Raw genomic sequence first — 24,164 nt, 5'->3', positions numbered from 1 at the left:
AAGGGATTGCACACTGTGGTGGCAGCAACAGATATTATCTGTTCATGACACTGATCGAGGCTGTTTCAGTTCTGCGGCAGCAGCGGTTACTCCAACTCGAGAGATTCAGATTTAAGGGCACGGGTTTGGAAGCCAACAGTACTTCAAGAAACTCTAATAGGAAAACAAGTTGGAGATGAAGAGAAAGCTCACAATGACAGAAAGGACGAGGATATCTCTTCAAGGCAGGGGCTGATAAACGCAGATTTGAATGAACTGGAAATGAAAACAGTGAGTCATACCTGCAAGACAAAAGAACAGGGCACAAAACACCCGCTTAGAGGATGCTAAGTTCTAGAAACACATCCAAGAAAGAAAGGCCGACAATCTGGGAAAAAATTGCTGAGATCACCCGTTATCCACTTCTGGCACTAGGTCTAGCTATAGTTAGCAGACTTAATGCAGATGCAATGGAAAAGGTTCAAAACAGTCACCAAGAGATAGTCAAAGATTCAATCTATTATCAAAGGAGAATTGACTATGGGAGTGGAAAGCAATTCAGGGCTTTATAACAATAGAAAACTTTTTAAAAAGAACCAGGAAAGTAAAACAAATGTCAGGCTTGGCTTTATATAGCACCTACCATAACCTCAAGATGTTCCAAGCACTTTACAGTAAAGTAAATTAAGTAGTCTTAAATTCCAGTCACTTTTGCAATGTTGGAAAGCAAACTCTAGGACATGACTGGACAAAAATAGATCTAGACTTCACATTTATGTCTAAGTTATGGGATAGTCTGATGCCAAGGATACTGAATATGAGTCTTTAGGTTTCAAACAGGAAATTGACAGTTATATTAAAAATGCAGGTACTGGAAATCTAAAACAAACACAGAGAATCTTGGAGAAACTCAGCAGGTCTGGCAGCATCACTGGAGGCAGAAACAGAGTTAACATATTGAATCCAATATGACTCTTCTCCAACTTTGAAGAAAAGTCATACTGAACTCAAAATATTAACACTGTTTCTTTCTCCACAGCTGTCACCAGCCTTCCTGAGTTTCTCCAGCACATTTTGACAGTATTTTAGGAAATTAACAGTTTCCTGATTCTGCAAGGAGTTGGCTAAAATAGATAATGTCACTGAAAAATATATTTATGTGGCATCTTTCAGGAAGTTTGGGCTTCCGAACTGCGTCACAGATGATAAAATGATTTTTGGTGTGTCTTCATTGCTGGAAAACCAGGCAGCCAACTTGTTTATCAAAGTTCCACAAATAGCACAAAAATTCCTAGCCATCTGGTTTACTGATGCTAATTGAAGGGTAATAGCTGTCAGAACCTTTCCCCGAATTGTGCCATAATACCATGATGTCCACCTGGCAGGAAGACAAGACCTTGGTTCAACATCCCATCTGAAGGATGATACCTCCGACAGCAGTTCCTTATTGGTACTGCACTACAGTGTCAATCTGGCATTTTACATGTCAACAGCCAGAGGTGGATTTTCATTCTGGGGTTGGGGCCACTGGGTCAGGCAGAATTTCTGTATTCCAACCCACTGCGTTAGGCTCTGATGTCATTTTTTCCTAGCTGGTCGATGAGGGCACATACATGCCATCTAACTGAAGAGTGTGGGCAAGCTCCCATAGCTGGAGAACAGAAAAGGAGCCACTCCAGAAATGTCAGGTCAACAGCCTCGCCATCAGAGTTACCAATGTAGCTCGAAGAGTGGGGAAACCATCAAACTGGAGATGCCCATCGAAGAATTTTACAATCGGTGAAAACAAAACTGACTAAAAATAACCCAAAACCAGTCCAGCTCGTCCCTGCCTCCCTAACCTGTTCTTCCTCCCACCTATCCCCTCCTCCCACCTCAAGCCGCACCTCCATCTCCTACCGACCAACCTCATCCCGCCCCCTTGACCTGTCCGTCCTCCCTGGACTGACCTATCCCCTTCCTAACTCCCCACCTACACTCACCTTTACTGGCCCCATCCCCGCCTCTTCGACCTGTTTGTTTCTTCTCCACCTATCCTCTCCTCTATCCATCTTCTAATCGCCTCCCACTCTCTCCCTATTTATTTCAGAACCCCCTTCCCCTCCCCCTTTTATGATGAAGGGTCTAGGCCCGAAACGTCAGCCTCTCTGCTCCTATGATGCTGCTTGGCCTGCTGTGTTCATCCAGCCCTGTACCTTGTTGTCTCTAAAAATAACACTGCCAGATTGCTACATTAGAGGGGAAATCCATCCACATGGTAGTCTACAGTCATAACAACGGAATACCGGGATGGGGAGTTAAGGCTGTCACCAACTCCTCACCACCGACACCCCCCATCCCACACTACCCCTTCCACCAGGAAGCCATTTCCATTCATTGGCTCAGATTTGGCCTCAGTGGAGGAGCTGGTCCACATCTCCAATGTTTTCTTAATTGGCTCTTTAAGGGCCTTAATTGGCTATCCATTAGTTGTGGGTAGACAGTTACGATTTGTTTCCTTCCAAAACCCATTTCTAAAGAAGCCCACAGGAAGGAACATGCACAAGCTGGCACATCAGCCTGCATGGGGAAATTCTGGACCTGTCTGCTTCTGATCCAGTTTACAGCCATTAAGACATTAGCTTTTTGCTTCATAAAATTGCATCCTTACTCCAAACAGTAAATAAAACAAATCAACTGATAAGAGATTTGCATAATGTCCCCAGAATTTATCTGATTGTTAGATGAGATAGTGGTCTGACCTTGACAATGACAAAGTAGTGCTTGCAGCTCTCTTTCCTGGAGGACAGCTCAATTTTCTCCATGATCTGGCTCACTGGTTCACTGGCATAGATGTAAACCCTGGCCTGCAGGCCTTTCTGTTTCTTCAGTGCATCTGCTGTCAGATTGTAAATCAATTCTGCAATGAAGCATTGAATTAAGTATTAGTAAAGTCATTATAGTAGACATCCAGCATTCAGGAACACCAAACAAGGGTAATCTGGTTAACATAGGAATAGCAAAGATAATAGTATCAGCACCTGCTTAAATAATATTGAATCTTAAAAATTCACACAGAAAGATCACTTTTGGATATAAAACAAAATTTTAAAATATCACACTAAAAAGAGTCACACAGAGTGAGGGGCTCTTATTGCAGAGTGGTAGTATTCCTACCTCTGAGCTGGGAGACCTTGCTTTCAAGTCTTATCTACTCCAGAGATATCTATTAACAACTCTGAACAGGGTGATTAGGAAGTATTTTAAAAAGTCACACAGCAATGCATTTTCAGTCTCAGTGTTATTAGAAAGCTGTTTCATTTTCCGATTTGAAATTTCACTGCTGTCTTATTCACCCAATAGCTTCTGCTTGTGCCTCTCAGGCCTAGTCAGACATAACTGAGTGAGGTTAAATCTGCATTTTCCTTTACCTTCAAAGATTATCTATCCCTCCAGTTCTCAATGTCCCATGCACCACCCCAGCATAAAGCCATTGGATACACTGATATCCAGTAAAAACAGAATCATAAATTTATTCAATGTTTTGAACAAGAACTTTCTCCCAGATGTTTCTTTGCTTCTAAGTATCAGCTACCATTACACTCCACCCATAATGAGAAAAATGCCTGACAAGGCTGAGATTGTGTACAGAGCACAGCTAGATACCTTGATTGATTTTGACTGGTCATCTTACATGACTGGACACTACAAGCCTGTATTCCACCTCTTCAGGGAGACTGACATCTCAATTTTGTGCCATTATCAACTTGATGCAGCTTTACTTCTACGCTGTTCGAAAGAGGTTGTGTATAATTTTATCAAAGCTCAGATGTGAGGGACAGGAATGCACAATAGGGTTAGTGATTAAAGCACAGAGCATGTTTGCATTTAAGAATAATTTAGATAAACCATCAAAATCATACTGAAGTTTTAGGCTTAGCAGCTTGGATTTGGAAAGGCTATGTCATGCCTGTCAAACCTAACTGTACTTTCTACAAGAGATAACTAAATTAAAAGGGGCATGCCTATAAATATAATTTAGTAAATGCTTTCCGTAAATCTGTACAATGTCCCATAAGAGAGATGAATAGTTAAAGTGAAACTCATGGAACTGACAGCACATTACTGACTGATTACAAGATTGGCTAGAGAGAGAATGGGGATAATGGTCATATACTCTAACTAATAGGATACAGCAAATGATGTCTCAGAGGAATCTGTGTTAAAGCCTCAACTATTCAGTGTAATCAGTAACTCAGATGATGTGATAGAATGATAAATAATTTACATGTGAATAGTGTAGATGAATACATAAAATTGCAAAAAGGTAACAGAATAGTAAATTGGCAAAATTACAAATGAATTTCAAGATGGGCAAATGTGTGATTGTCCAAGTTGGACCTTAAAAGAATAGTTTGTAGTGCTTTATAGATGTAAAAATCCAGAAGAAATGAAAGTTAAATAAACCTTGCAGTGTGTGCATATAGGTTAAAGTTATATAAACCGATGCAAAAACAATTAGAATGGATAATGGAATCATGATCTCTATACCACGAAGACTCGAATACAAAAGATGAGAAGTTGAACGCTGTGGCTATATAAAGTTCTGAATTGCTTACACCTGCAGAATGTTTTTCCTTCCTAAAATAAGAAAAAGAAGCAGGAGTAAAACATTGACTGCCTTGAACCTGTTCAAAACAAACCCCTGAGAGATGATGTTTTTCCTTATCACCATGTTAGGTGAGAGGCTTCTTATTTTGAAACTATTCTAGTTTCTACTATGAAGCGAGACATTCTTTTCATATCCACCCTGTCAAGCATCCTCAAAATTTTATATCTTTCAGTAAGATCACTTCTCATTCTTCTAAACTCTAATTAGTACAGGCCCAATCTGTTCAATTTTTGTTTAGAAGACAAGGATCTCACAAATCAAGCTAATTTCTTGAACTGTCTCCATGCAAACATGTCATTCCCTAAGTAAGGAAACCAAAACTGTATGCAGTGCACTAACTGCAGTATTACCATGGTCCTGTATATTTCCCCGACTTGAATAGCCATTCTCCTAGCAATCAATACCAATATTCCATTTGCCTTCTTAACTATTTGTAGTACTCACATGCCAGAATTCTGTGAATCATGTACAAGCAAACCCAGATCACTCTGGACAACAACAGTTAGCAGTGTCGCTCTATCTAAATAATATTGTGCTTTTCAATTCTTCCCCCTAAGTGTGGAACCATACAAATTCCCAGATTATAATGTATTTGCTCATGTTTTGACCACTCATTTAACCGATCTATAACTCTTTGCAGATCCATTGTACTCTCCTCACATCATGCTTTCTATCCAAATAAAAACCGAAAGAACTGCGGATGCTGTAAATCAGGAACAAAAACAGAAGTTTCTGTTAAAGCTCAGCAGGTCTGGCAGCGTCTGTGAAGAAAAAAATCAGAGTTAATGTTTTGGGTCCGCTGAGTAAGGGTCACCGGACCTGAAACGTTAACTCTGATTTTTTTCTTCGCAGATGCTGCCAGACCTGCTGAGCTTTTCGAGCAACTTCTGTTTTTGTTCATGCTTTCCATCCAACTTTGCATCATCAATAAATCTGGCTACAAGACATTCCATTGTTTCATTCAGTTACTAATATCAATTGTTAGTCTATGGATGCACTTCACTGGGTCCTTGCCAGGGATTAGGGCTAATGGTACTGGGCAAGAAACACTGGATCAATGTTCAGGAGGTGTCTAAAGCAAAGACAGCTGTGGACTTTCCCCACCAAAGGGAGAAGGCACCTGCACTGACAGTCAGCAGGGGCAGTGTGGAAGAGCGTCAGAAGGCAAAATTCATGACTCAGTCATTGGAGCGAACACTCTCTGCAAACTCCCATACGCTACAGTTGGAATGCAGCAAATTCTCTGACATTCCTCTTTCACCTTATTTTACTTACTTAATGAATAAAGGTTAAATTAAAATTAGCAACTTTTTCTTTAAACTGTTCTAATCCATTCCTTACTTTGCTCCATTCCTTGATTTTTTTGGCTCATTTGTTCTTTTGTTTATTCTTTACTTATTAATTATGTCAGTTTTTAACTTGATAAATGATCCAATATTAGCATCCTCTATCTGGTTGATTCTGAAATGTCTTTATCACTTATCAATGGGTCTCTGATCCCCACACCTGCTCTGACCTTGCTTCATAAGATTGAATTGTTTTCGATTCTTCCTTGCATCACATAAAGGCCTCTCCTTTCAGCCTCTTATCTTGGGCTTTCCAGCCTATTTCTGCTGACTTTCAGGATTAGGAGGCACAGATTAGAAATTTGAGTTAGACCTTTTAAGGAAACACTTCTCCATGCAAAGGGGAATAATTGTGTTTAGAACTCTCTTCTGCAAACAGCAATCAATGCTCGGTCAGTGGTTCCTACCAGCCACACGTATGAAGGAATACAGGGCAAAAACAACTCTCTGGCATTAAATCACAGAGCAGCGTTGATTTCAATAAATTGCAGAGCAGGCTTGAGGGACCAAATGGCCTCCTCGTTTCCCTCTGTGTGTATACTGAAACAAGGCTAACTTCCTATCTGGAGGGTCACACCAAACCGTTAGGCTAAACAACTGCTTCCATGATGTCATATCAGAGTAATTTTCTCACGCTGAGTTACTGGGTGAGCATAATAACTACAAGGGAGAACAGTGAAATGACAGTTTTCATAAAATCAAAGGTCTCATTATTCCATTTCATTTGTTTTAATTAGAGTTTCCCAATTTAACAGGGCTGTGCTTTGTTTTCCTACAAGCAAATTTTATATTTTCCTGCTGTTTCCTGTAACATGTTTCTGATGAGATGAAGGAACATCCAGAACTAACAGAACTGCACAGGTACTACATTCAGATAAAGGTCCTCCTTCCAGACAGGAGCACAACTATAGGTGTTTTAATGTGTGTGCGAACTGTAGTCTATTTAATATTCATTAAAGGGATGTTTATTATAAATTGGGATATGTTTGGTAGGGTGGGATGACATGAAGGCCTTTTTATACCATTCCTCAACATCTACATGGACCATTAGCTGCATATCACCCCTCCCCCATATCCCTGCCAGCATAAAGCTCTATTCTTATTATAACAGAGGATTCTTCTTGCTAGTAATTTCAACTAGCCACAATTTCTGCGTGAATTCCTGCAGCAAGTAGGGTAAAGATTACTTCTGGTTCTTTGTGTTTAATTTTTTGTAAGGCATTCATGGCACATATATATTCTGAGGGCTGTTTGTAGACAGCATTTTGGGGCCAGTTTTGCTACACCCAAGTCCTAGTGTACGATGATCCAGCTTCTTCTAGCTCAAAGAAATCAGATATATTGAAACTGCAGCATAGCAGGGACTATATGATCTGTCATGCCTTTCATAGTGTTACCTTGTCAGCTACAGCTGTCCTAAGAATTAGTGCAGCTCAGGCAGAAATAAACATAAAAGTGAAAGTAGCTGAAAGTTAATTATATGAAAGATATAATTTTAAAAATTGCATGGTTTCAAACTAAATAGTCCTCATTTAGCCCTGAATATATTGAAAAGGCAGAGTCAATGACAGAAGGGGAAATTGTCCCTTGTTTCTGTCAGTGAACAAATAGAATGTGTCAAAGCTAAAAGTGAAAGAATGGTGAAATTTCAGAATAACACACAAGTCAAGTAAATAAAAAGGCAGCTGCTGAACAACAAACCATAGTAACTGGCAACATTAAATGAATGCTGAGGCAGCTAACACATAAGATCATGGGAAACTGTCAAAAGGAGCATCTACAGATTCCATTGGATGCATATGTTCAACCCATGGCAGCTGAATAGCATCAGGAAAAAGTATCTGAGAACTTAGAAATCTTGGAATGATCTGGATTCCACGGCTGGGCAAGCAACCCGGATATCCAGAACTAATCATTTTGAGTCCTAGGAACTAAGTTACATTACTTGCTTATTAATTTAATGTAATATCATGACAGTTGTATTATAGAACCATCAAAACTGGATATTGAATAAACCAATCTGCCGGAACCATGACGGTATTATTTTTGAAAGGCTAACAACTTTAGTGTGAGAGTAGCCACGGTGGAAATTACATGAGATTAAAAGAAATGAAAACAAAGCCCAGAGTATAAAAAGTGTTAAAGATAATGTAAGTACTTCATAAAACTTTACAGCACTGAAATAGACAATTCAACACATTCTGTGGTTATACTTTACATGAGTCTCCATCCATTATAATTCAACTCTTGCCATCAACATATTATCAGTCTCTTTCCCCCTCAAGTACTTATCTGGCTTGTCCTTCAATGCATATATGGTATCTAACCATTCTGTGGCATCTTGAGTATCGAATTTCTACCACCAAGAGGTTTCTCCTCAGTTCCTTATTGAATTTATTGGCATCTATCCAATATTTACAGACTGCCCATGAGTGGAAGAATCCTCTCCACGTCTACCATATCAAACTTCTTCAATAATATGACAACTGCAATCAGTCTATTTCTCAGCAGGAAAATCTTACTGCAACTGTACAATGTGCTGGAGTATGGTGAGGTGTTCTGGTCCCCTTATTTAAGCAAAAGTATCATTTCATTGGAGGCAGTTCAGAGAAATTTAACTACTATGATCCCTGGTATGGAGAAATTATCTTATGAACAAAGGTTAAACAGGTTGGGACTCCACTCACTGGAGTTTAGAAGAATGAGAGGTGATCTCATTGAAACATTTAGTATCCTTAAGGGGTTTGACAGGTGTAAATGGATGCTTCCCCTCATAGGAGAGTTTAGGATCAGAGAACATAGTCGCAGAATAAAGGGCACCAATTTAAGACTGAAGAGGAATTTCTTCTCTCAAAGAGATGAGAGTCTTTGCAACTCCATGCCTCAGAAAGCTGTGGGGCAAAGTCCTGTGTACATTTACGGCTGAGAGAGATAGATTCTTGATCCATCAGAGAATCGAGGGTTATATAGAAAGGGCAGGAAAGTGGATGTGAGGAATGTCAGAGCAATGATCCTATTGAATGGCAAAACAGGCTTGAGGAGCAAAACAGTCTACCTCTGATCCTATTTCTCAGGGTCTTAAAAGTCTTAGCCTGTTCAGGTTTTACTGACAGTTGTATCCAGCCTTTCCTGATATGTAAATCAGATTTTGCAGTTTACTGAGTACTTCAATATATTTTGCAATATGGAGGCCAGATCTGTATGCAGTACTCATTTGACACAGGTTTAGGTCAACTTGTCCATTTTTCAACTCTTTCTCAGTTAAAAAAAATCTTTCAAATGAAAACTATATGTCTAATTAAACAGGAAAAATTTACAGAGCTAATGTGCAAGACCAGAGGAGTGGGTCTAATGGCATTTCTGACAGAAAGTCAGCACAGGCACTGATTCTGCTCCTTTACGACAGAACTATATAAATTAACCATACTGCTTCTTTCGCCTTGAAGGCTACTTTTAATGACTTGTGAATCTGTATTTCTAGATGCTGTACCTCCACCACATTTAAATTCACGTGTCCGCAAAGTACATGACTTCCTCATTCCTCCTACGACAGTGCAGCTCTCATTTATTTTTATTGAAATATTTTGCCATTTACACACACACATTGCAAGTTAATGAATGTCTTTTTGTGTTTTGTCACTTTTTGTCAATGTTATCTATACCATCCAACTTGATGTCATTGACACGTAGTGGTATCGTATTTCCTACCCAACTCCAAACCATTGGTGTAAATGGTAACATTAGACTGATCCCAGTGAAGATACCAGACATTCCCCATCCTTGATGATTAACTGTCTTTAACCAACACTGTTCTCTACTTTGTCACCAATATGCCATGCATTCTGCTGTTTGTTTCCTGATTCTCTATTTCTGACCTCAATTATAAGGTAGTTACAATAACTTTTAGTAGGCTTTCATAAGGTCCATGTGTGCATATTTTAGGTCAGGAAAACAAAATATAAGTAACAAAACACTGATAAAAATAGGAGCAATGCAAAGCAAATGGTGCAAAAAGTTAAAACGTAAGAGAAAAATAGCAGCAAGGATAAAAAGTAGGGTGCAGTCATTTATCCTATTAAGAGTTTTATTTACATACTTACAGTCATTTACCCTATCAAGAGTTTTATATACATATTGACACACAATAGGAATAGCTTAGCAGTAGCACAAATCTAGTTTCAAGGGTATGATGTATTACCTATCACTGAGACCAACTACAATGGAAATGAAAAATAATACTCCTGATGAGACAGCCTGTAAAAAGAACAAGGAGATTGGAAGAGGAAGAGATGCAGCAGTGTTGATAAAAGAACTCACTAACATAATATTAGTGAAAGAGATTATCAGCAGGGGAGAATAGAACTGAATAATTACAAAAAAACAATATGTAAGGCTTTGCTACAAATTGACTACAGGCAGCAGTGTCAATGTTGTGAGGTATGTACAAACAAAGTTCAAAGAAACATCTTAGCAAAAATAGTGTGGCGATAATGGAATACTTTAATTTCAAAGACTGGGAGTAGCAGAATATCTTTACTCCCAAAGGTAGTGAATTTCCTGTTTTTGAGACAATTTTCTGGAACAGTGGCCCTGATATTAAATAAGACGTTCATTGGGAATTTGATGTCAAAGAGTTAACCCGATTGTATGTTTAGTGGATCTTTCTGTCACAATTCACTGAACTCCACACATTATTGCTTAACATCTTAGGTTAACATGACTGTGTTACAGCTGCCACATAAAAAGTATGCCGGGAGATGGCCTGGGAGGTCAGCAGGACCTTTTTGACTTGCTCCTAAATTCACTGCAAGAAGCAATTTAATGACCTAACCAGGTCAGAAAAGGCAAATATCCTCAGCTACACTGTGTTGTGCTCATAACCATACTCCCAGCCCCTTCACTCTGCCTTTCAAGCTTGTTCTATCTCAGCACTCCACACACTGCTTCGTATTTTCACCCGCCCGCATTTACTACTCACCTAAATCCTTGTTGTCATGCCAATCCATGATACAATCAACAAATGCACAGCAACCACTGGGTGAACAACACCATTACAGTAATACATAGGTCTGTTCTTTTCCCTGTTGCACAGGATTACATAGGATAGATAGCACAACGGGTCAGTTAGCTGAGTTGGCTGGATCACTGGTCTGTGACGCAAAGTGATGGGCTCAATTCCTGCACCCTTTGAAGTTACCATGAAGGACTCTCCCCTCAATCTCTCCCCTCTCCTTGGGTGTGCTGACCCTCAGGTAAAACCACCAATGGTTGTACAAGATTGTTGAGCAAGAGAAGGAAACACAGGACACTGGGGAGAAGACAAGAATTTTTTAAAAATACATTCACGGGATGAGGGCGTCGCTGGCTAGGCAGCATTTACTGCCCATCCCTAATTGCCCAGAGGACAGTTAAGGGTCAACCACATGGCTGTGGGTCTGAAGTCACATGTAGGCCAGACCTGGCAAGTATCCTTCCCTAAAGGACATTAGTGAACCAGGTGGGTTTTCCCAATAATCAACAATGGTCACACAGCCATCATTAGTCACTTAATTCCAGATTTTTATTGAATTAAAATTCTACCGTCTGCCATGGCAGGGTGCGAACCTCAGTTCCCAGAACATTGCCTGGGTCTCTGGATGGATAGTCCAGTGATAACACTGCTAGGCCATCGCCTCCCCTTAGAGGTTATTTTCCACAGATTTCATAGCTAACATCTGCAGCGTGAAAATCAGTGGCATTTTGGCATCGCTGTTCAGCAGCAATTTCCCAGCTACCTGGTGACAATTACAATATCAACAACACTTAAAGCGCTCAGTGGTACTGAATGATTTCAACAGCAAGCAGCAGGATACATCTCAGACACCAGGGTGCTGATGTTGCACATCATCTTGTAGGGATGATTTGGTCAACTCCAGGACACATCTAATGCAATAATCAAATGAATCCATGCACCCCTCAATCATAGAAGTGCAGCTCCAAATCCGTCAACTGAAAAAGGACAACAGATAAATTAGCTTTGACCTGACAGCACCTCACTCATTTTCACCAATGTTTTCACCAGAGTATGGTAACAATGTGTGTGGCTTTATTGGAAGTGTGGCATGAAGAAGATGATGGTAAAAGCATGATATTGAAGTGGTGACTCCATTCCAAGGGCTTCTAGTTCTCACACGTTGCCCCAACTCCTGCTTCAGCAAATATCTGAAATGTTGCCATGTGTCCTGATGGCTGAGTCTGCCTCACAACTAATGCAGGCGAAGCACTCTTTAGCAGGACCCTCACAAGTTGCAAAGCTGAGAAGTCAGCAGCCAAGGGCATCTCAATAGCCAGAACACGGTACTAAGCAATTTATCTCCACTGAAGTTATAGATCCCAGGAAGAGCAAAGTTGCACTGGAGAAATGAGAAAAATGTTATGCTGTGAAATTTCCCTTTTTCAGTAGAATCACATCAGTTTTATTAGTTTCTCACTTACCCATTCTTGGTTGCTGGTTGGCAAATTGCCTCAGCTTGAATGATTTGAATTGATGGAAACTAATAAACAATATGCAAAATGTGATGTAATGTTGTACTACCAAATGCCTTCAACTAAAGTGGTGTCCATTTTTATACCAGAATGAACAGAAAAATATTTAGCATCATCTACCCAAGATTCAAGATTAAAGTATGCTAATTTCTTACCAATGGTGTGCTCTGCATTGGTGATGCTATATGGAACATTATACAATGGGGAACACTTCAGTCAAACAGACATTCTTGCATGTCTGAAATAAGTTTGGCCTGTATTGCTGAAGCTCAAAGTCAAATGTCATAGTCAGGATGCTGCCGTACTATCATGTATAATTTTTAACAATGTGAAGCTGGAGATTGTTGATAGCTTCTCGTATCTAGGCTTAACAATCACCAGAATCTAACACTTGATGCTGAAATTAACACATGCTTTGCTAAAGCTGCAGCTCCTCTGTTCAAATTACAAAATAGAATACGAATCAGCAACTACACGATTGAGAACATCAAGATGCCTGTTTACTAAGCCTGCATTCTTAATGCATCCCAGTAGTGAGGCCAAGCAGGAGAAAAGGCTCTTCAATTTCCACCTTCACGTTCTCAGACACACGCTCAGCTTCTCTTGGCAAGACAAAGTGATCAATTCAGTAATGATGGAGCAAGCTATTTGCATCAGCATGCACTCTTTTCAAGGTCAACTAAGTCTGCACAGGCAAGGTCATGTCCATCATATTGATAATGGCTTGTACAGAAAGTACCTCTATATGGTGATTTGACCACTGAACCTTGTCTCCAAACTTACACTACAAGCAAGAGATGATGATGGCAGACATTGTCACAGACAACTGGGAGACCATCAGTGACAGCTGAGACCTTTGGAAACTGAGTGGGTGTTGGAAGTGGCAAGCAGGAACAGAAAGCTGTGCTGGCTGAGAAGAGAAAATAGAGGTCAGAAAATCCTGTACTTTCCCAGCCCACTGCCTTGCTTTGCAAAAATGGTACAAAAAATTGTCAGGCTAGAGTGAGACTCCTAAGTCATACTGACAAATGTTAGTACAGGGTTAAACATCGGAGCACAAACCATTAACAAGACTGAAGACTGTCAAAAGTTTGAACATTGTATTCCTCTTGGTCTAATGTTTACAGTTACCAGTATCTATTATTAGGGACTAAGTTGCTAAGCATTTGACAGATATGAATTGATCAGCAAAAACCAAAATGGATTTGTAAAGGGAAGTTACTTCTAATATCTAGGGATTATATGGTGTATTGGTAATGTCACTGGATTAATAGAACCCCAGGCTAATGCTCTGGGTATGATGGATGGTGAAATTGGAACACAATAAAGTATGGAATTCAAAGCATGAGTAACAGTGACCATGTTACCACAGTCATAAAAAAATTAGTTCGCCAACATCATTTAGGGATGGTAATCTGCCATCCTTACCTGGTCTGACCTCCAAATCCACAGAAATGTTGCTGACTCTTAACTGCCCTCTGAAAAGACTTATTAGTCCACTCAATTGTAACAGACCATTTTAAACTCTAAAGCACTGAAATGTGGTGGGCCAACTAGAATAAATCTAGACACTGAAAAGGACGACAGCAAATTTATCCCTGTGAACCTTGCAAAGTCCTCCTTACCAACCTGTGGGGGCTAGTGACAAAACTGGCTGTTCCACAGACTAAGCAAGCAAAAGTCTGAAATGGTCATACTCACAAAGTCATCACTCACAAACAATATCCCAGACACTACCATCACCATCCCTGGGTATGACCTGACCCAGCAGACAGCAAAGATTGAGAAGAGGTGGTGACACTGAGGTATACAACTGAGAAGAAATTGCCCTGAGAGTCTTCAACATTGACTTTGCACTCCACAAAATTTCATGGCATCAGGTTAAGCATGAGCAAGGAATGGGGGAAAAGATGCAGAAGATAAGGCTGAAGCATTTGCACCAATCTTCAGCCAGAAGTGCCAAGAGGATGATCGACCTTCATCTGCTCCTGAGATCTCCAGCATCATAGGTGTCAGTTTTCAGCTGAATTGACTCAATCTGTGTAGTATCAAGAAATGGCTCAATGTGTCGGATCTGCAAAGGTTATGGGTCCAGACAACATTCTAGCAAAGTACTGAAAAGTTGTGCTCCAGAACAAGCTATACCATAATATTCAAGTACAACTGAAACACTGGCATCCACCTAACTATGTGAAACAGAACAACTTCCAGTCCACCTCAATCACTGGCATTCTGATGGAAGGGGTCACTGATAGAGCTGCTCACTGACATTCAGTTTGGGATCCAGGATGGCTACTCAGCCCCTGGCCACATTACGTTACCTATTTGGTGGCAAAAACAGGAAGGCAGATTACTATCTGATAGCGGTAGATTTGGAAAGGGGGAGGTGCAAGGAGATCTGGGTGACCTTGTACACCAGTCTCTGAAAGTAAGCATGCAGATGCAGCAGGCAATGAAGAAAACAAATAGTATGTTAGCCTTCATAGCAAGAGGATTCAAGTATAGGAGTAGGGATAACTTGCCGTAAATGTACAGGGCCTTGTTAAGACCATTCCTGGAGTATTGTGTGCAGTTTTGGTCTCGTTATCTGAGGAAGGATGTTCTGGCTATGGAAGGGGTGCAGCAAAGTTTTATCAGACTAATTCTTGGAATGGCAGGACTGATGTATGAAAAAAGACTGGATCAGTTAGGACTATATTCACCAGAGTTTAGGAAAATGAAGGTGGGACATTCTCATTGGAACCTATAAATTTCTAACAGGTAGAATGACACCAGGTAACATGTAGAAGGTCTAACAGGGTACAGTAGAGTGCTGGACCTAATTCTGGGGAATGATGCAGGACAGGTGCTCAACATAGCAATGGAAGATTATTTTAGTGATAGTGACTCCAACACCATTTTAATTTTGTTATGGCAAAGGAAAATGCAAAAAAGGGCTTTGGATTGGGGCATGGCAAATTTTATTTAAACAAGGCGGGATCTGGCTATGTAGACCATGAACAGCTACTTCTGGGTAAATCTACTGCAGAACAGTGGCAGGGGCTTTCATAATAAAATTGACAAGCATACAGATCCAACAAGTTCCGTGAAATGTAAGAGCAACAATCCCAGAGAACCCTGACATTTAGGAATATTCACGACTGCACAAGAAGAAAACGGAGGCTTTTCACAGGTATAAAGGGCACAAATCAATGGAAGCCCTAGTGCAGTACAGAATGTGCCGAGATGAACTAAGAAAGCAATTGGGAAAGCAAAGAGGTGGCATGGCAAAACACTGGCAGATTAAATCAAAGAGAATCCCAAGACATTCTATAAGTTTAGCAAGGGGAAGAGGATAACCACGGAAAGAGTCAGATTCATTTTGGGCAATCTGTGCATGGAGCTCGAAGCATTGGTAGGGTATTAAATGAATACTTCACATCTCTCTTCACTTTGGAGAAGGAGAATGTAAGCACAGAATGCGGGAAGAGGGACTATGAGGTTTTGAACAGTTTGATGTCGTGAGTGAGGAACATTGGAGGTTCTGGCAGGCTTAAAAAGTGGACAAATCCCCAGGTCTGGATCAATTGTATCCCAGGCTGTTGTGGGAGATGAGGGTGTATATTACAGGGCATCTGATCCAAATTTTTAATGGGAGGTACCAGAGGACTGGACAACAGCTGATATTAGCTGAGCCATAGGGATAAACCAAGGAATCACAGACCAGTGAGTCTCACATCAGTGACAGGGAAATTATTGGAGAAAATTCTGAAGGAAAGAATTTATCTCCATGTGGAGAGGCAAGATTTGATCAGGGATAGCCAACATAGCTTTGTCAGTGGGATGTTATGTGTAACAAATCTGATTGAATTTTTTGAGGAGGTGACCAGGTGTGTAGATGTGGGTGGTGCAGTTGGTGTACTTTTTACGGATTTCAGCAAAGTCTTTGACAAGGTCCCATATGGGAGACTGAAGAAGAGGGTAAAAGCACATGTGCTCCAGGGTAATGTGGCAAGTTGAATCCAAAATTTGCTTTGTGGTAAGAGATAGAGGGTGGTGGTAGAAAGCGGCCTGTGTGACTGGAGGCCAGTGGTATACCACAGGGATCAGTGGTCGTGACATATATAAATGATAAGCAAATTTGCCGAGTTGTTGACAGTGAAGAAGGAGGTCTTTGGTTAGAGAAGGGTATGGACGGATTGGCCAGTTTGGCAGATCAGTGGTGGATGGAATTTAACATGGCTAAGTGTGAGGTGATGCACTTTGGAAGAAGGAACAAGACAAGGGAATACTCAATGAATGAATGGCAAGACACCAGATGGCTCAGAGGTACAGAGGAACCTTGGGATGCTTGTCCACAGATCACTGAAGACAGCAGGATGGGTTAACAGGGTGGTTAAGAGGGCACATGGGACACTTGCTTCTATCAGTCACAGCATATATTGTAAGAGCAGGGAGGCTATGTTGGAGCTGTCCAAAACTTTGGTTAGGCCACAGCTGGAGTACTGTGTGTAGTTCTGGGCACTGCACTGTAGGAAGGATGCAGTTGCACTAGAAAGGGTGCAGAAGAGATTCTACCGGATGCTGTCTGGGCTAATGCAGTTAAGCTATGAAGGGAGGTTGGATAACTTCAGGTTGTGCTCTTTAGAATGGAGAAGGCCGAGAAGGGACCTGACTGAGGTGTATGAGATGATGATGGACAGGGTGGATAGGAAGCAGCTTAGTTAAACAGTCAATAACAAGGATGCACAATTTTCAGGTGAAAGGCAGGAAATTGAAAGGGTGATGGGAATCTGGAATGCACTGTATGGAAGGGTGTTTGTGGTGGGAAACCTCACAACCTTTAAAAGGTACTTGGATAAACACTTGAAATGCTATGACACTCAAGTCTCTGGATCAAGCGCTGGGACGTGGGATGAGTGTAGATTTAGAGTAGATTTTTGACAAAGCAGACATGGGCCAAAAGTCCTCTTCTGGACTGTATGGTTCAATGATTTTTGATAAACACAGGAAGGATGTATCTGACTACCAGCAATCCAGAACCGGGGTCACAGGCTAAGGATAAAGGAGAGGCCATTTAAGGCTGAGATGAGGAGACTTTTTTTCGCCCAGACAGTAGTAAGTCTATACTGTGACCGAAAGCAGTTGAAGTCGAAATGTTGAGTGTTTTCAAGAAAGAGTTGAGATATAGTTCTAAGGACTAAACGCATCAAAGGATAGGGGGGGAAAAGGAGGAACAGATCATATTGAATAGTTAATAAAAACCAAAAGAACTGCGGATGCTGTAAATCAGGAACAACATGAGGAAGAGTCACTGGACCCGAAACGTTAACTCTGTCTTTTCCTTCACAGATGCTGCCAGATCTGCTGAGCTTTTCCAGCAACTTTGTTTTTGTTCCTGATATTGAATAGTTAAACAAGCTTTAAAGGTTGAATGGCCTACTCCTGCTCCTATTTTCTATGTTTCTATATGGATATGAACATGGAGAAATGAGCTGAACTCCAAAGGTGAAGTGAGGCTTTACGAATATTTGAAAACAATTTGATTGCAATTATATAAATGTCAGTTTGGATCACATTTTGAATCCTGCATTAGTTCAGAATTCCAAACGAAACCTCAGGGGGGACATATTGGCTTGGGGTCACATGCAGTACAGATTCAAAACAGTGATAACAGGACTAAAAGGGTTAAATTATCAGGACGGGTTATATTTCTTTTGAGTCGAGAAGATAAGGAGGTTTTGTAATCCAATTCTTTCAGATAATCAAAGGGTTTGATAAGGTAGATAGAATGAAATGATTTTCTCTGACAGAAGAGATTAGAATGAGGAGGCCTAACTTTACAATTAGAGCTTAGCCATTCAGGAATGTTGTCAGGAAGCACTTCTTCACATGAGGAGCAATTAAGGAAATCTGGAACAGCCTTCACAAAAAAAAAACTGTTTATGCAAGGTCAACTGAAAATGTCAAAACTGAGACTAATAGATTAAGTTACGGCATTCGGGATATGGAGCCATGACAAGTAAATAAAGTTTAGTCACAATTTCACTGAAATAACAAAACCAATGTAGCAGCTGATTGGTCTCTGCTCCATTCCAAACACACTTACCTAGAATACTCCTCCTCCCACCCACCTTCCTGCAAAAATGCTATCCGCTTTCCCAATTCCTTCGCCTCCGCCGCATCTGCTCCCAGGATGAGGCATTCCACTCCCGTACATCTCGGTTGTCCTCGTTTTTCAAGGACCGTAACTTCGCCCCCTCAGTGGTCAAGAACGCCCTCAACCGTGTCTCCCACATCTCCCGCAACTCATCCCTCACACCCCGTCCACGCAATAAGAACCAAAAAAGAATCCCCCTCGTCCTCACGTACCACCCCACCAACCTCCGGATCCAACGCATCATCCTCCGACACTTCCGCCATCTGTAATCTGACCCCACCACCAAAGACATCTTTCCCTCCCCACCCTTATCTGCTTTCCGGAGGGACCACTCTCTTCGTGACTCCCTTGTCCACTCCACACTCCCCTCCAGCTCCACCACACCTGGCACTTTTCCCTGCAACCGCAGGAAGTGCTACACCTGCCCCCATACCTCCTCCCTCACCCCCATCCCAGGCCACAAGAAGACTTTCCACATCAAGCAGATGTTCACCTGCACATCTGCCAATGTGGTATACTGCATCCACTGTACCCGGTGTGGTTTCCTCTACATCGGGGAAACCAAGCGGAGGCTCGGGGACCGCTTTGCAGAACACCTACGCTCGGTTCGCAATAAACAACTGCACCTCCCAATTGCAAACCATTTCAACTCCCCTTCCCATTCCTCAGATGACATGTCCACCCTGGGCCTCCTGCAGTGCCACAACAATGCCACTCGAAGGTTGCAGGAACAGCAACTCATATTCCGCTTGGGAACCCTGCAGCCCAATGGTATCAATGTGGATTTCACAAGCTTCAAAATCTCCCCTCCCCCTACCGCATCCCAAAACCAGTCCAGCTCGTCCCCGCCTCTCTAACCTGTCCTTCCTCCCACCTATCCCCTCCTCCCACCTCAAGCCGCACCCCCATCTCCTACCGACTAACCTCATCCCGCCCCCCTTGACCTGTCCGTCCTCCCTGGACTGACCTATCCCCTCCCTAACTCCCCACCTACACTCACCTTTACTGGCTCCATCCCCGCCTCTTTGACCGGTCTGTCTCCTCTCTACCTATCTTCTCCTTTATCCATCTTCTATCCGCCTCCCACTCTCTCCCTATTTATTTCAGAACCCCCTTCCCCTCCCCTTTTTCTGATGAAGGGTCTAGGCCCGAAACGTCAGCCTTTCTGCTCCTATGATGCTGCTTGGCCTGCTGTGTTCATCCAGCCCTGCACCTTGTTATCTCGGATTCTCCAGCATCTGCAGTTCCTACTATCCCTGACCATTCCTCATTTTCCCATGGTCTTTCTCCAAATCTTTGCATTCTTGATAAAGAGGCAGGCCAAAACTACTAATGGAATAGACTCATAGGGTTGTACAGCACGGAAACAGACCCTTTGGATCAACTCGTCCATGCTGACCAGATATCCTAAATTAATCTCGTCCCATTTGCCAGCATTTGGCCCATATCCCTCTAAATCCTTCCTGTTCATATATCCAGATGCCTTTTAAATCTCGTTATTTCCCCAGCCTCTGCCACTTCCTTTGGGATAGAGAAAAACACAATTTTATGTTAGACCATTCAAACCCCTAGTTATGAATTTTGAAACAGAATGAGGCCGCAGTTTGACAGGATGGTATGGAGCCTTAAATGTTTCATACATGTTACAAATTATGCCTGAATGCAACAGCTATTCCTTCCAGGATTTATATGATTTTGTAAAATTATAGAATCCCCACAGTGCAGATGGAGGCCATTCAGCCCATTGAGTCTGCAACGGTCCTCCAAATAGCATCCCACCCTATCCCCATAACCCCACATTTACGTTAGTTAACCCACCTAGGCTGAAACTATGAGGCAATTGAGCATGGCCAATCCATCTTATCTACAAATTTTGGATTTTGAATTAATGGTAATACTGCTTATTTGGGTAACTCCTACTTACTGATTTCTATTCAAGTTATATAAATCATCCACATTTTACTCAAATAAGTTCTGTGTTCTTTGATGATTATTGAACAATAAGTTTTTTTTGCTTCAAGGAATTGATTTAAGAACAGTATATGGCCAACAAGTCAACAAAGTTCTAAGATCTTATTTCAACACTGATTCATGTTCTTTATACTCTTCAGCTTACAAATGCCTAATCATAGCATCTAATTCAGAAATCAGGACGTACTGAAGAATATTTTATGATTTGTGCATGTTAGGAGCAAATTCTTAGTGTGCTTGTATATTATTCAGTATTTTTTGGCAGACATTAATCCATTTAATGAATAATGAAGAAAAGAATAAATATGGCTTAAGGTAGCACTAAGCTTCACACCTGAAATGCGCCAATTGAAAACAGTATGTCCAAACTTTAAATAATGATTTAAAAACTTCAAAAAGAGGAGACTCGCAGTCAGATTCTCTAGCTTAATCAAATTCCGCTAACCTACAATTTAAATTTTCATTGAATCACAATCGTTAACCATAGTATTTGGAATCAGATATTTACTCCTGTCAGAATGGTTTGTTAAGAGCAGTTGGATGTTTTATCCCTGCCATTCTGTAACTAGATTGGCTAGCAGTTGGAAAACAAAGAAATAGAGTGGTTCAATCTTAATTCAGTCAAGCAGAAACGGCCATATTTCCGTTCACTAGTTGCTTAGTCAACCTGGGAAATATTCACAGGACTAAAGAAAAACTGAGCATCACAAAGAAAGTAATCATCAGACTGTTACCTATTTCACCAGGGACGTGCTTGCCATGAAAGCGGAAACAAGTGGTGACATTTAGACAGTTGACTGGCTGTATGCCATCATGGCACTGTGGAGCTGTGATGTTAATGGAGTCAGGAAGTAGAATGGAGATCTCCAGGGTAATAACCGGACGAGCTCTGGAAAGGAGGAATAAAATAAAAGAAACATTCTCAACATGAGATCAAATAAATCACAGATTTCCCTCCTTCATGTGTTGCGGGTAGCTAACCTTTTCTCAAGCATGGAACAGTGAAATTGGCACAGAAACCCAATATTGAGGCTGCACCCCTACTGTACCATCACCATTTCCACATGGATGTCTTATACCTGTCATGTATCTGGTGCCTGCCCATAATTGGAAACCTCTCTCTTTTCTCAGCCTCCAAAAACCATCTGTGGAGGTTCAGTTGGTGGCAACTCTTGCCTCTGAGCCACAAAATTCAGGTTTACATTCCAATGCTTAAGCACAGAGGTCAAGGCTAACATTCGAGTGCAGTCACCAACAGAAATGATTTTAACCCAAGGTCCTACCTACCTCCTCAGAAAGATGTGAAAGATCTCATTGTACTATTCTGAAGAACCCTGGTGACCTGGCTGATATTTATCTGGAATCAACATCACAGAAACTAATTATCTGGTCTTTTGTCACTTTGTTATTTGTGTGGGAACTTGCTATGTGCAATTTGGTATTATGTTTCCTTTTTACAACACTGACTACACTTCAATAGAAAATATATCAAATGTAAAGTGCTTGTGATGGGCTTTGATCATGGAAAGTGTGAAATAAATGCAAGTCTTCCTTTCTTTTTAGAGGTAAACAACTTTTCCTCTGGATTTTCACAGCCAGCAGTTCCTTTCCCATTCCAATGATCTATTGTAATGGAGGGATTCAAAGCAATAAAAAGCGTAACATGGTTCTCTTTTGCTCACCACGTCAACCAGATTTCCAGCCAACCTAAACAGAATTCTTGGGTAATCAATATTTCTATAACCTGTAAAGAATGTTAGAGAATTCCAAAGATGACGAGAAAAACACTCACATTTCTATTTGTTACAATAATTTTCATATCACATTAGGTTTGATCATCAGCCCAAAAGAATAGACAACACAGTTCCATGTATTTATCAGAAGAGCATAAACTGATTTTCTTTAATGTTTCAATCCATTGCTTTGAGAAGATCTAGCATTCATTAAGCACCTTCCCAAATTAACGAATCATTACCAGTAGAATGGAGATGTGGTAACAGACTAGCATTTATCACCTTACAGCACATTGATTTACTATACAAATACACTTCTCCTTTCAACTATGTGTAAGTTTTTAATTTGTAATTATCATTGGTGGATGTTGTAAATGTACTAATAGCAAATAACTTGGCCCTCCTGCAAGGAGAATGAAGGACTCATCATTAGTGTCTTATCAGCTTCTCGGGGAATTTCAGAGCATTTTGGCCCCAACTAAATACATTTAAATTAAGTCCATAAAACGTAAATCTAGAAATGCGAGTATCAGTAGCAGTAACGACAAAAATAGTGGATTGTAATAAGAATCCATTGTAGCTACTAATGCCCATCAATGAAGGCTATTGATTGCTGTTGTCTGAGCTGGCATATGTGTGACTCCAGAACTGCAACAATGTGGTTGTCCTCTGAAATGCCTATCACGTCCGTTATGTGTATCAAACTGCGACAAAATTTCTTATAATAACTTGACGAACCACCTAGGCACAGGACACAACAAAAGCACATTCTGCCCAATCAACTTTACAAATTCCACCTCACCAGGTGACTTATGACAAAACTGAGAAAATTGCGTCACTGCTTAGCTCAACATAGTTATACTCTCAGAATGACATCACTCATCCAGCAGGACAATTTCTTCATTCATGTCCATCGATGCACCCTGTCTAATGGTTCACAGTGCAGGAGGTGGTGGCCAGGAAGTTTTCAAATCCTCAACATTGACATCAATACTCATGAGGCTTCACAACACCAAACAGGCAAGAAAAATCTATGTTGGTATAGCAGACTCTCTACCCATAGTTAATGTATCAGGGTATTCCTCAATGCTGAACACCATTTTGACAGTAACAAGGCCTAGTTTATATTCTGGATGAGTGATTTCAACATCCATTATCAAGAATGGCTCAGTAGCAGCACTACAGACTGAATCCCAAAGGACATATAGAGTCATACATCATGGAAACAGACCCTTTAGTCCAAACAGTCCATGCCATCCATATTACCAAACTAAACTAATCCCACTTTCCTGTGCTTGGCCCATATCCCTCCAAACATTTCTTATTCATGTACTTATCTAAATGTCTTTTAAACATTGTAACTGTACCTGTATTCATCACTTCCTCCGGAAGCTCATTCCACACATGAGCCACTCTGTGTAAAATAATTGCTCCTCATGTCTTTTTAAAATCTTTCTCCCCTCACCTTAGAAATAAGCCGCCGGTCTTGAAATCTCCAGAAAATACATCCACCATTCATCTTATCTATACCATCATGATTTTATAAACCTCTATAAGGTCACCTCTCAACCTCCTCTGCTCCAGTGAAAGAGATCCAACCTCTGCTTATAACTCAAACCCTCCATTCCTGGCAACATCCTGGTAAATCTCTTATTATTATTAATATCATCATCATCATCTACCATCATGGGTCTGTGTCAGGTAAAATGGGAACCAACATGGGAAACAAAACTTTGCCAGCTGTAACTCACTTGTCAGCAATCTCAGATAACAAGGTGTAGAGCTGGATGAACACAGCAGGCCAAGCAGCATCAGAGGAG

At 41.0% G+C, this 24,164-nt stretch overlaps 1 protein-coding gene across 1 annotated transcript in view; it reads right to left on the bottom strand.

Annotated features, from left to right (window-relative positions):
* Positions 1-275: 275 nt before the first annotated feature.
* The window catches only part of LOC109931903 (integrin alpha-9-like), a 153,395-nt gene continuing 129,506 nt past the window's right edge, over positions 276-24,164 (bottom strand). The window contains exons 16-18 of the mRNA XM_048595627.1: positions 21,346-21,500; positions 2,721-2,878; positions 276-281 (exon numbers count right to left, since the gene is read on the bottom strand). Coding sequence (XP_048451584.1) covers positions 276-281; positions 2,721-2,878; positions 21,346-21,500 — 319 coding nt within the window. The remainder of the gene's footprint in view (positions 282-2,720; positions 2,879-21,345; positions 21,501-24,164) is intronic.

This window comes from Rhincodon typus, chromosome 4 (genome assembly GCF_021869965.1).
Source record: "Rhincodon typus isolate 14 chromosome 4, sRhiTyp1.1, whole genome shotgun sequence".
NCBI lineage: Eukaryota > Metazoa > Chordata > Chondrichthyes > Orectolobiformes > Rhincodontidae > Rhincodon > Rhincodon typus.
The sequence above is the reverse complement of the archived record's forward strand: the minus strand, read 5'-3'. Positions and strand labels throughout refer to the sequence as shown.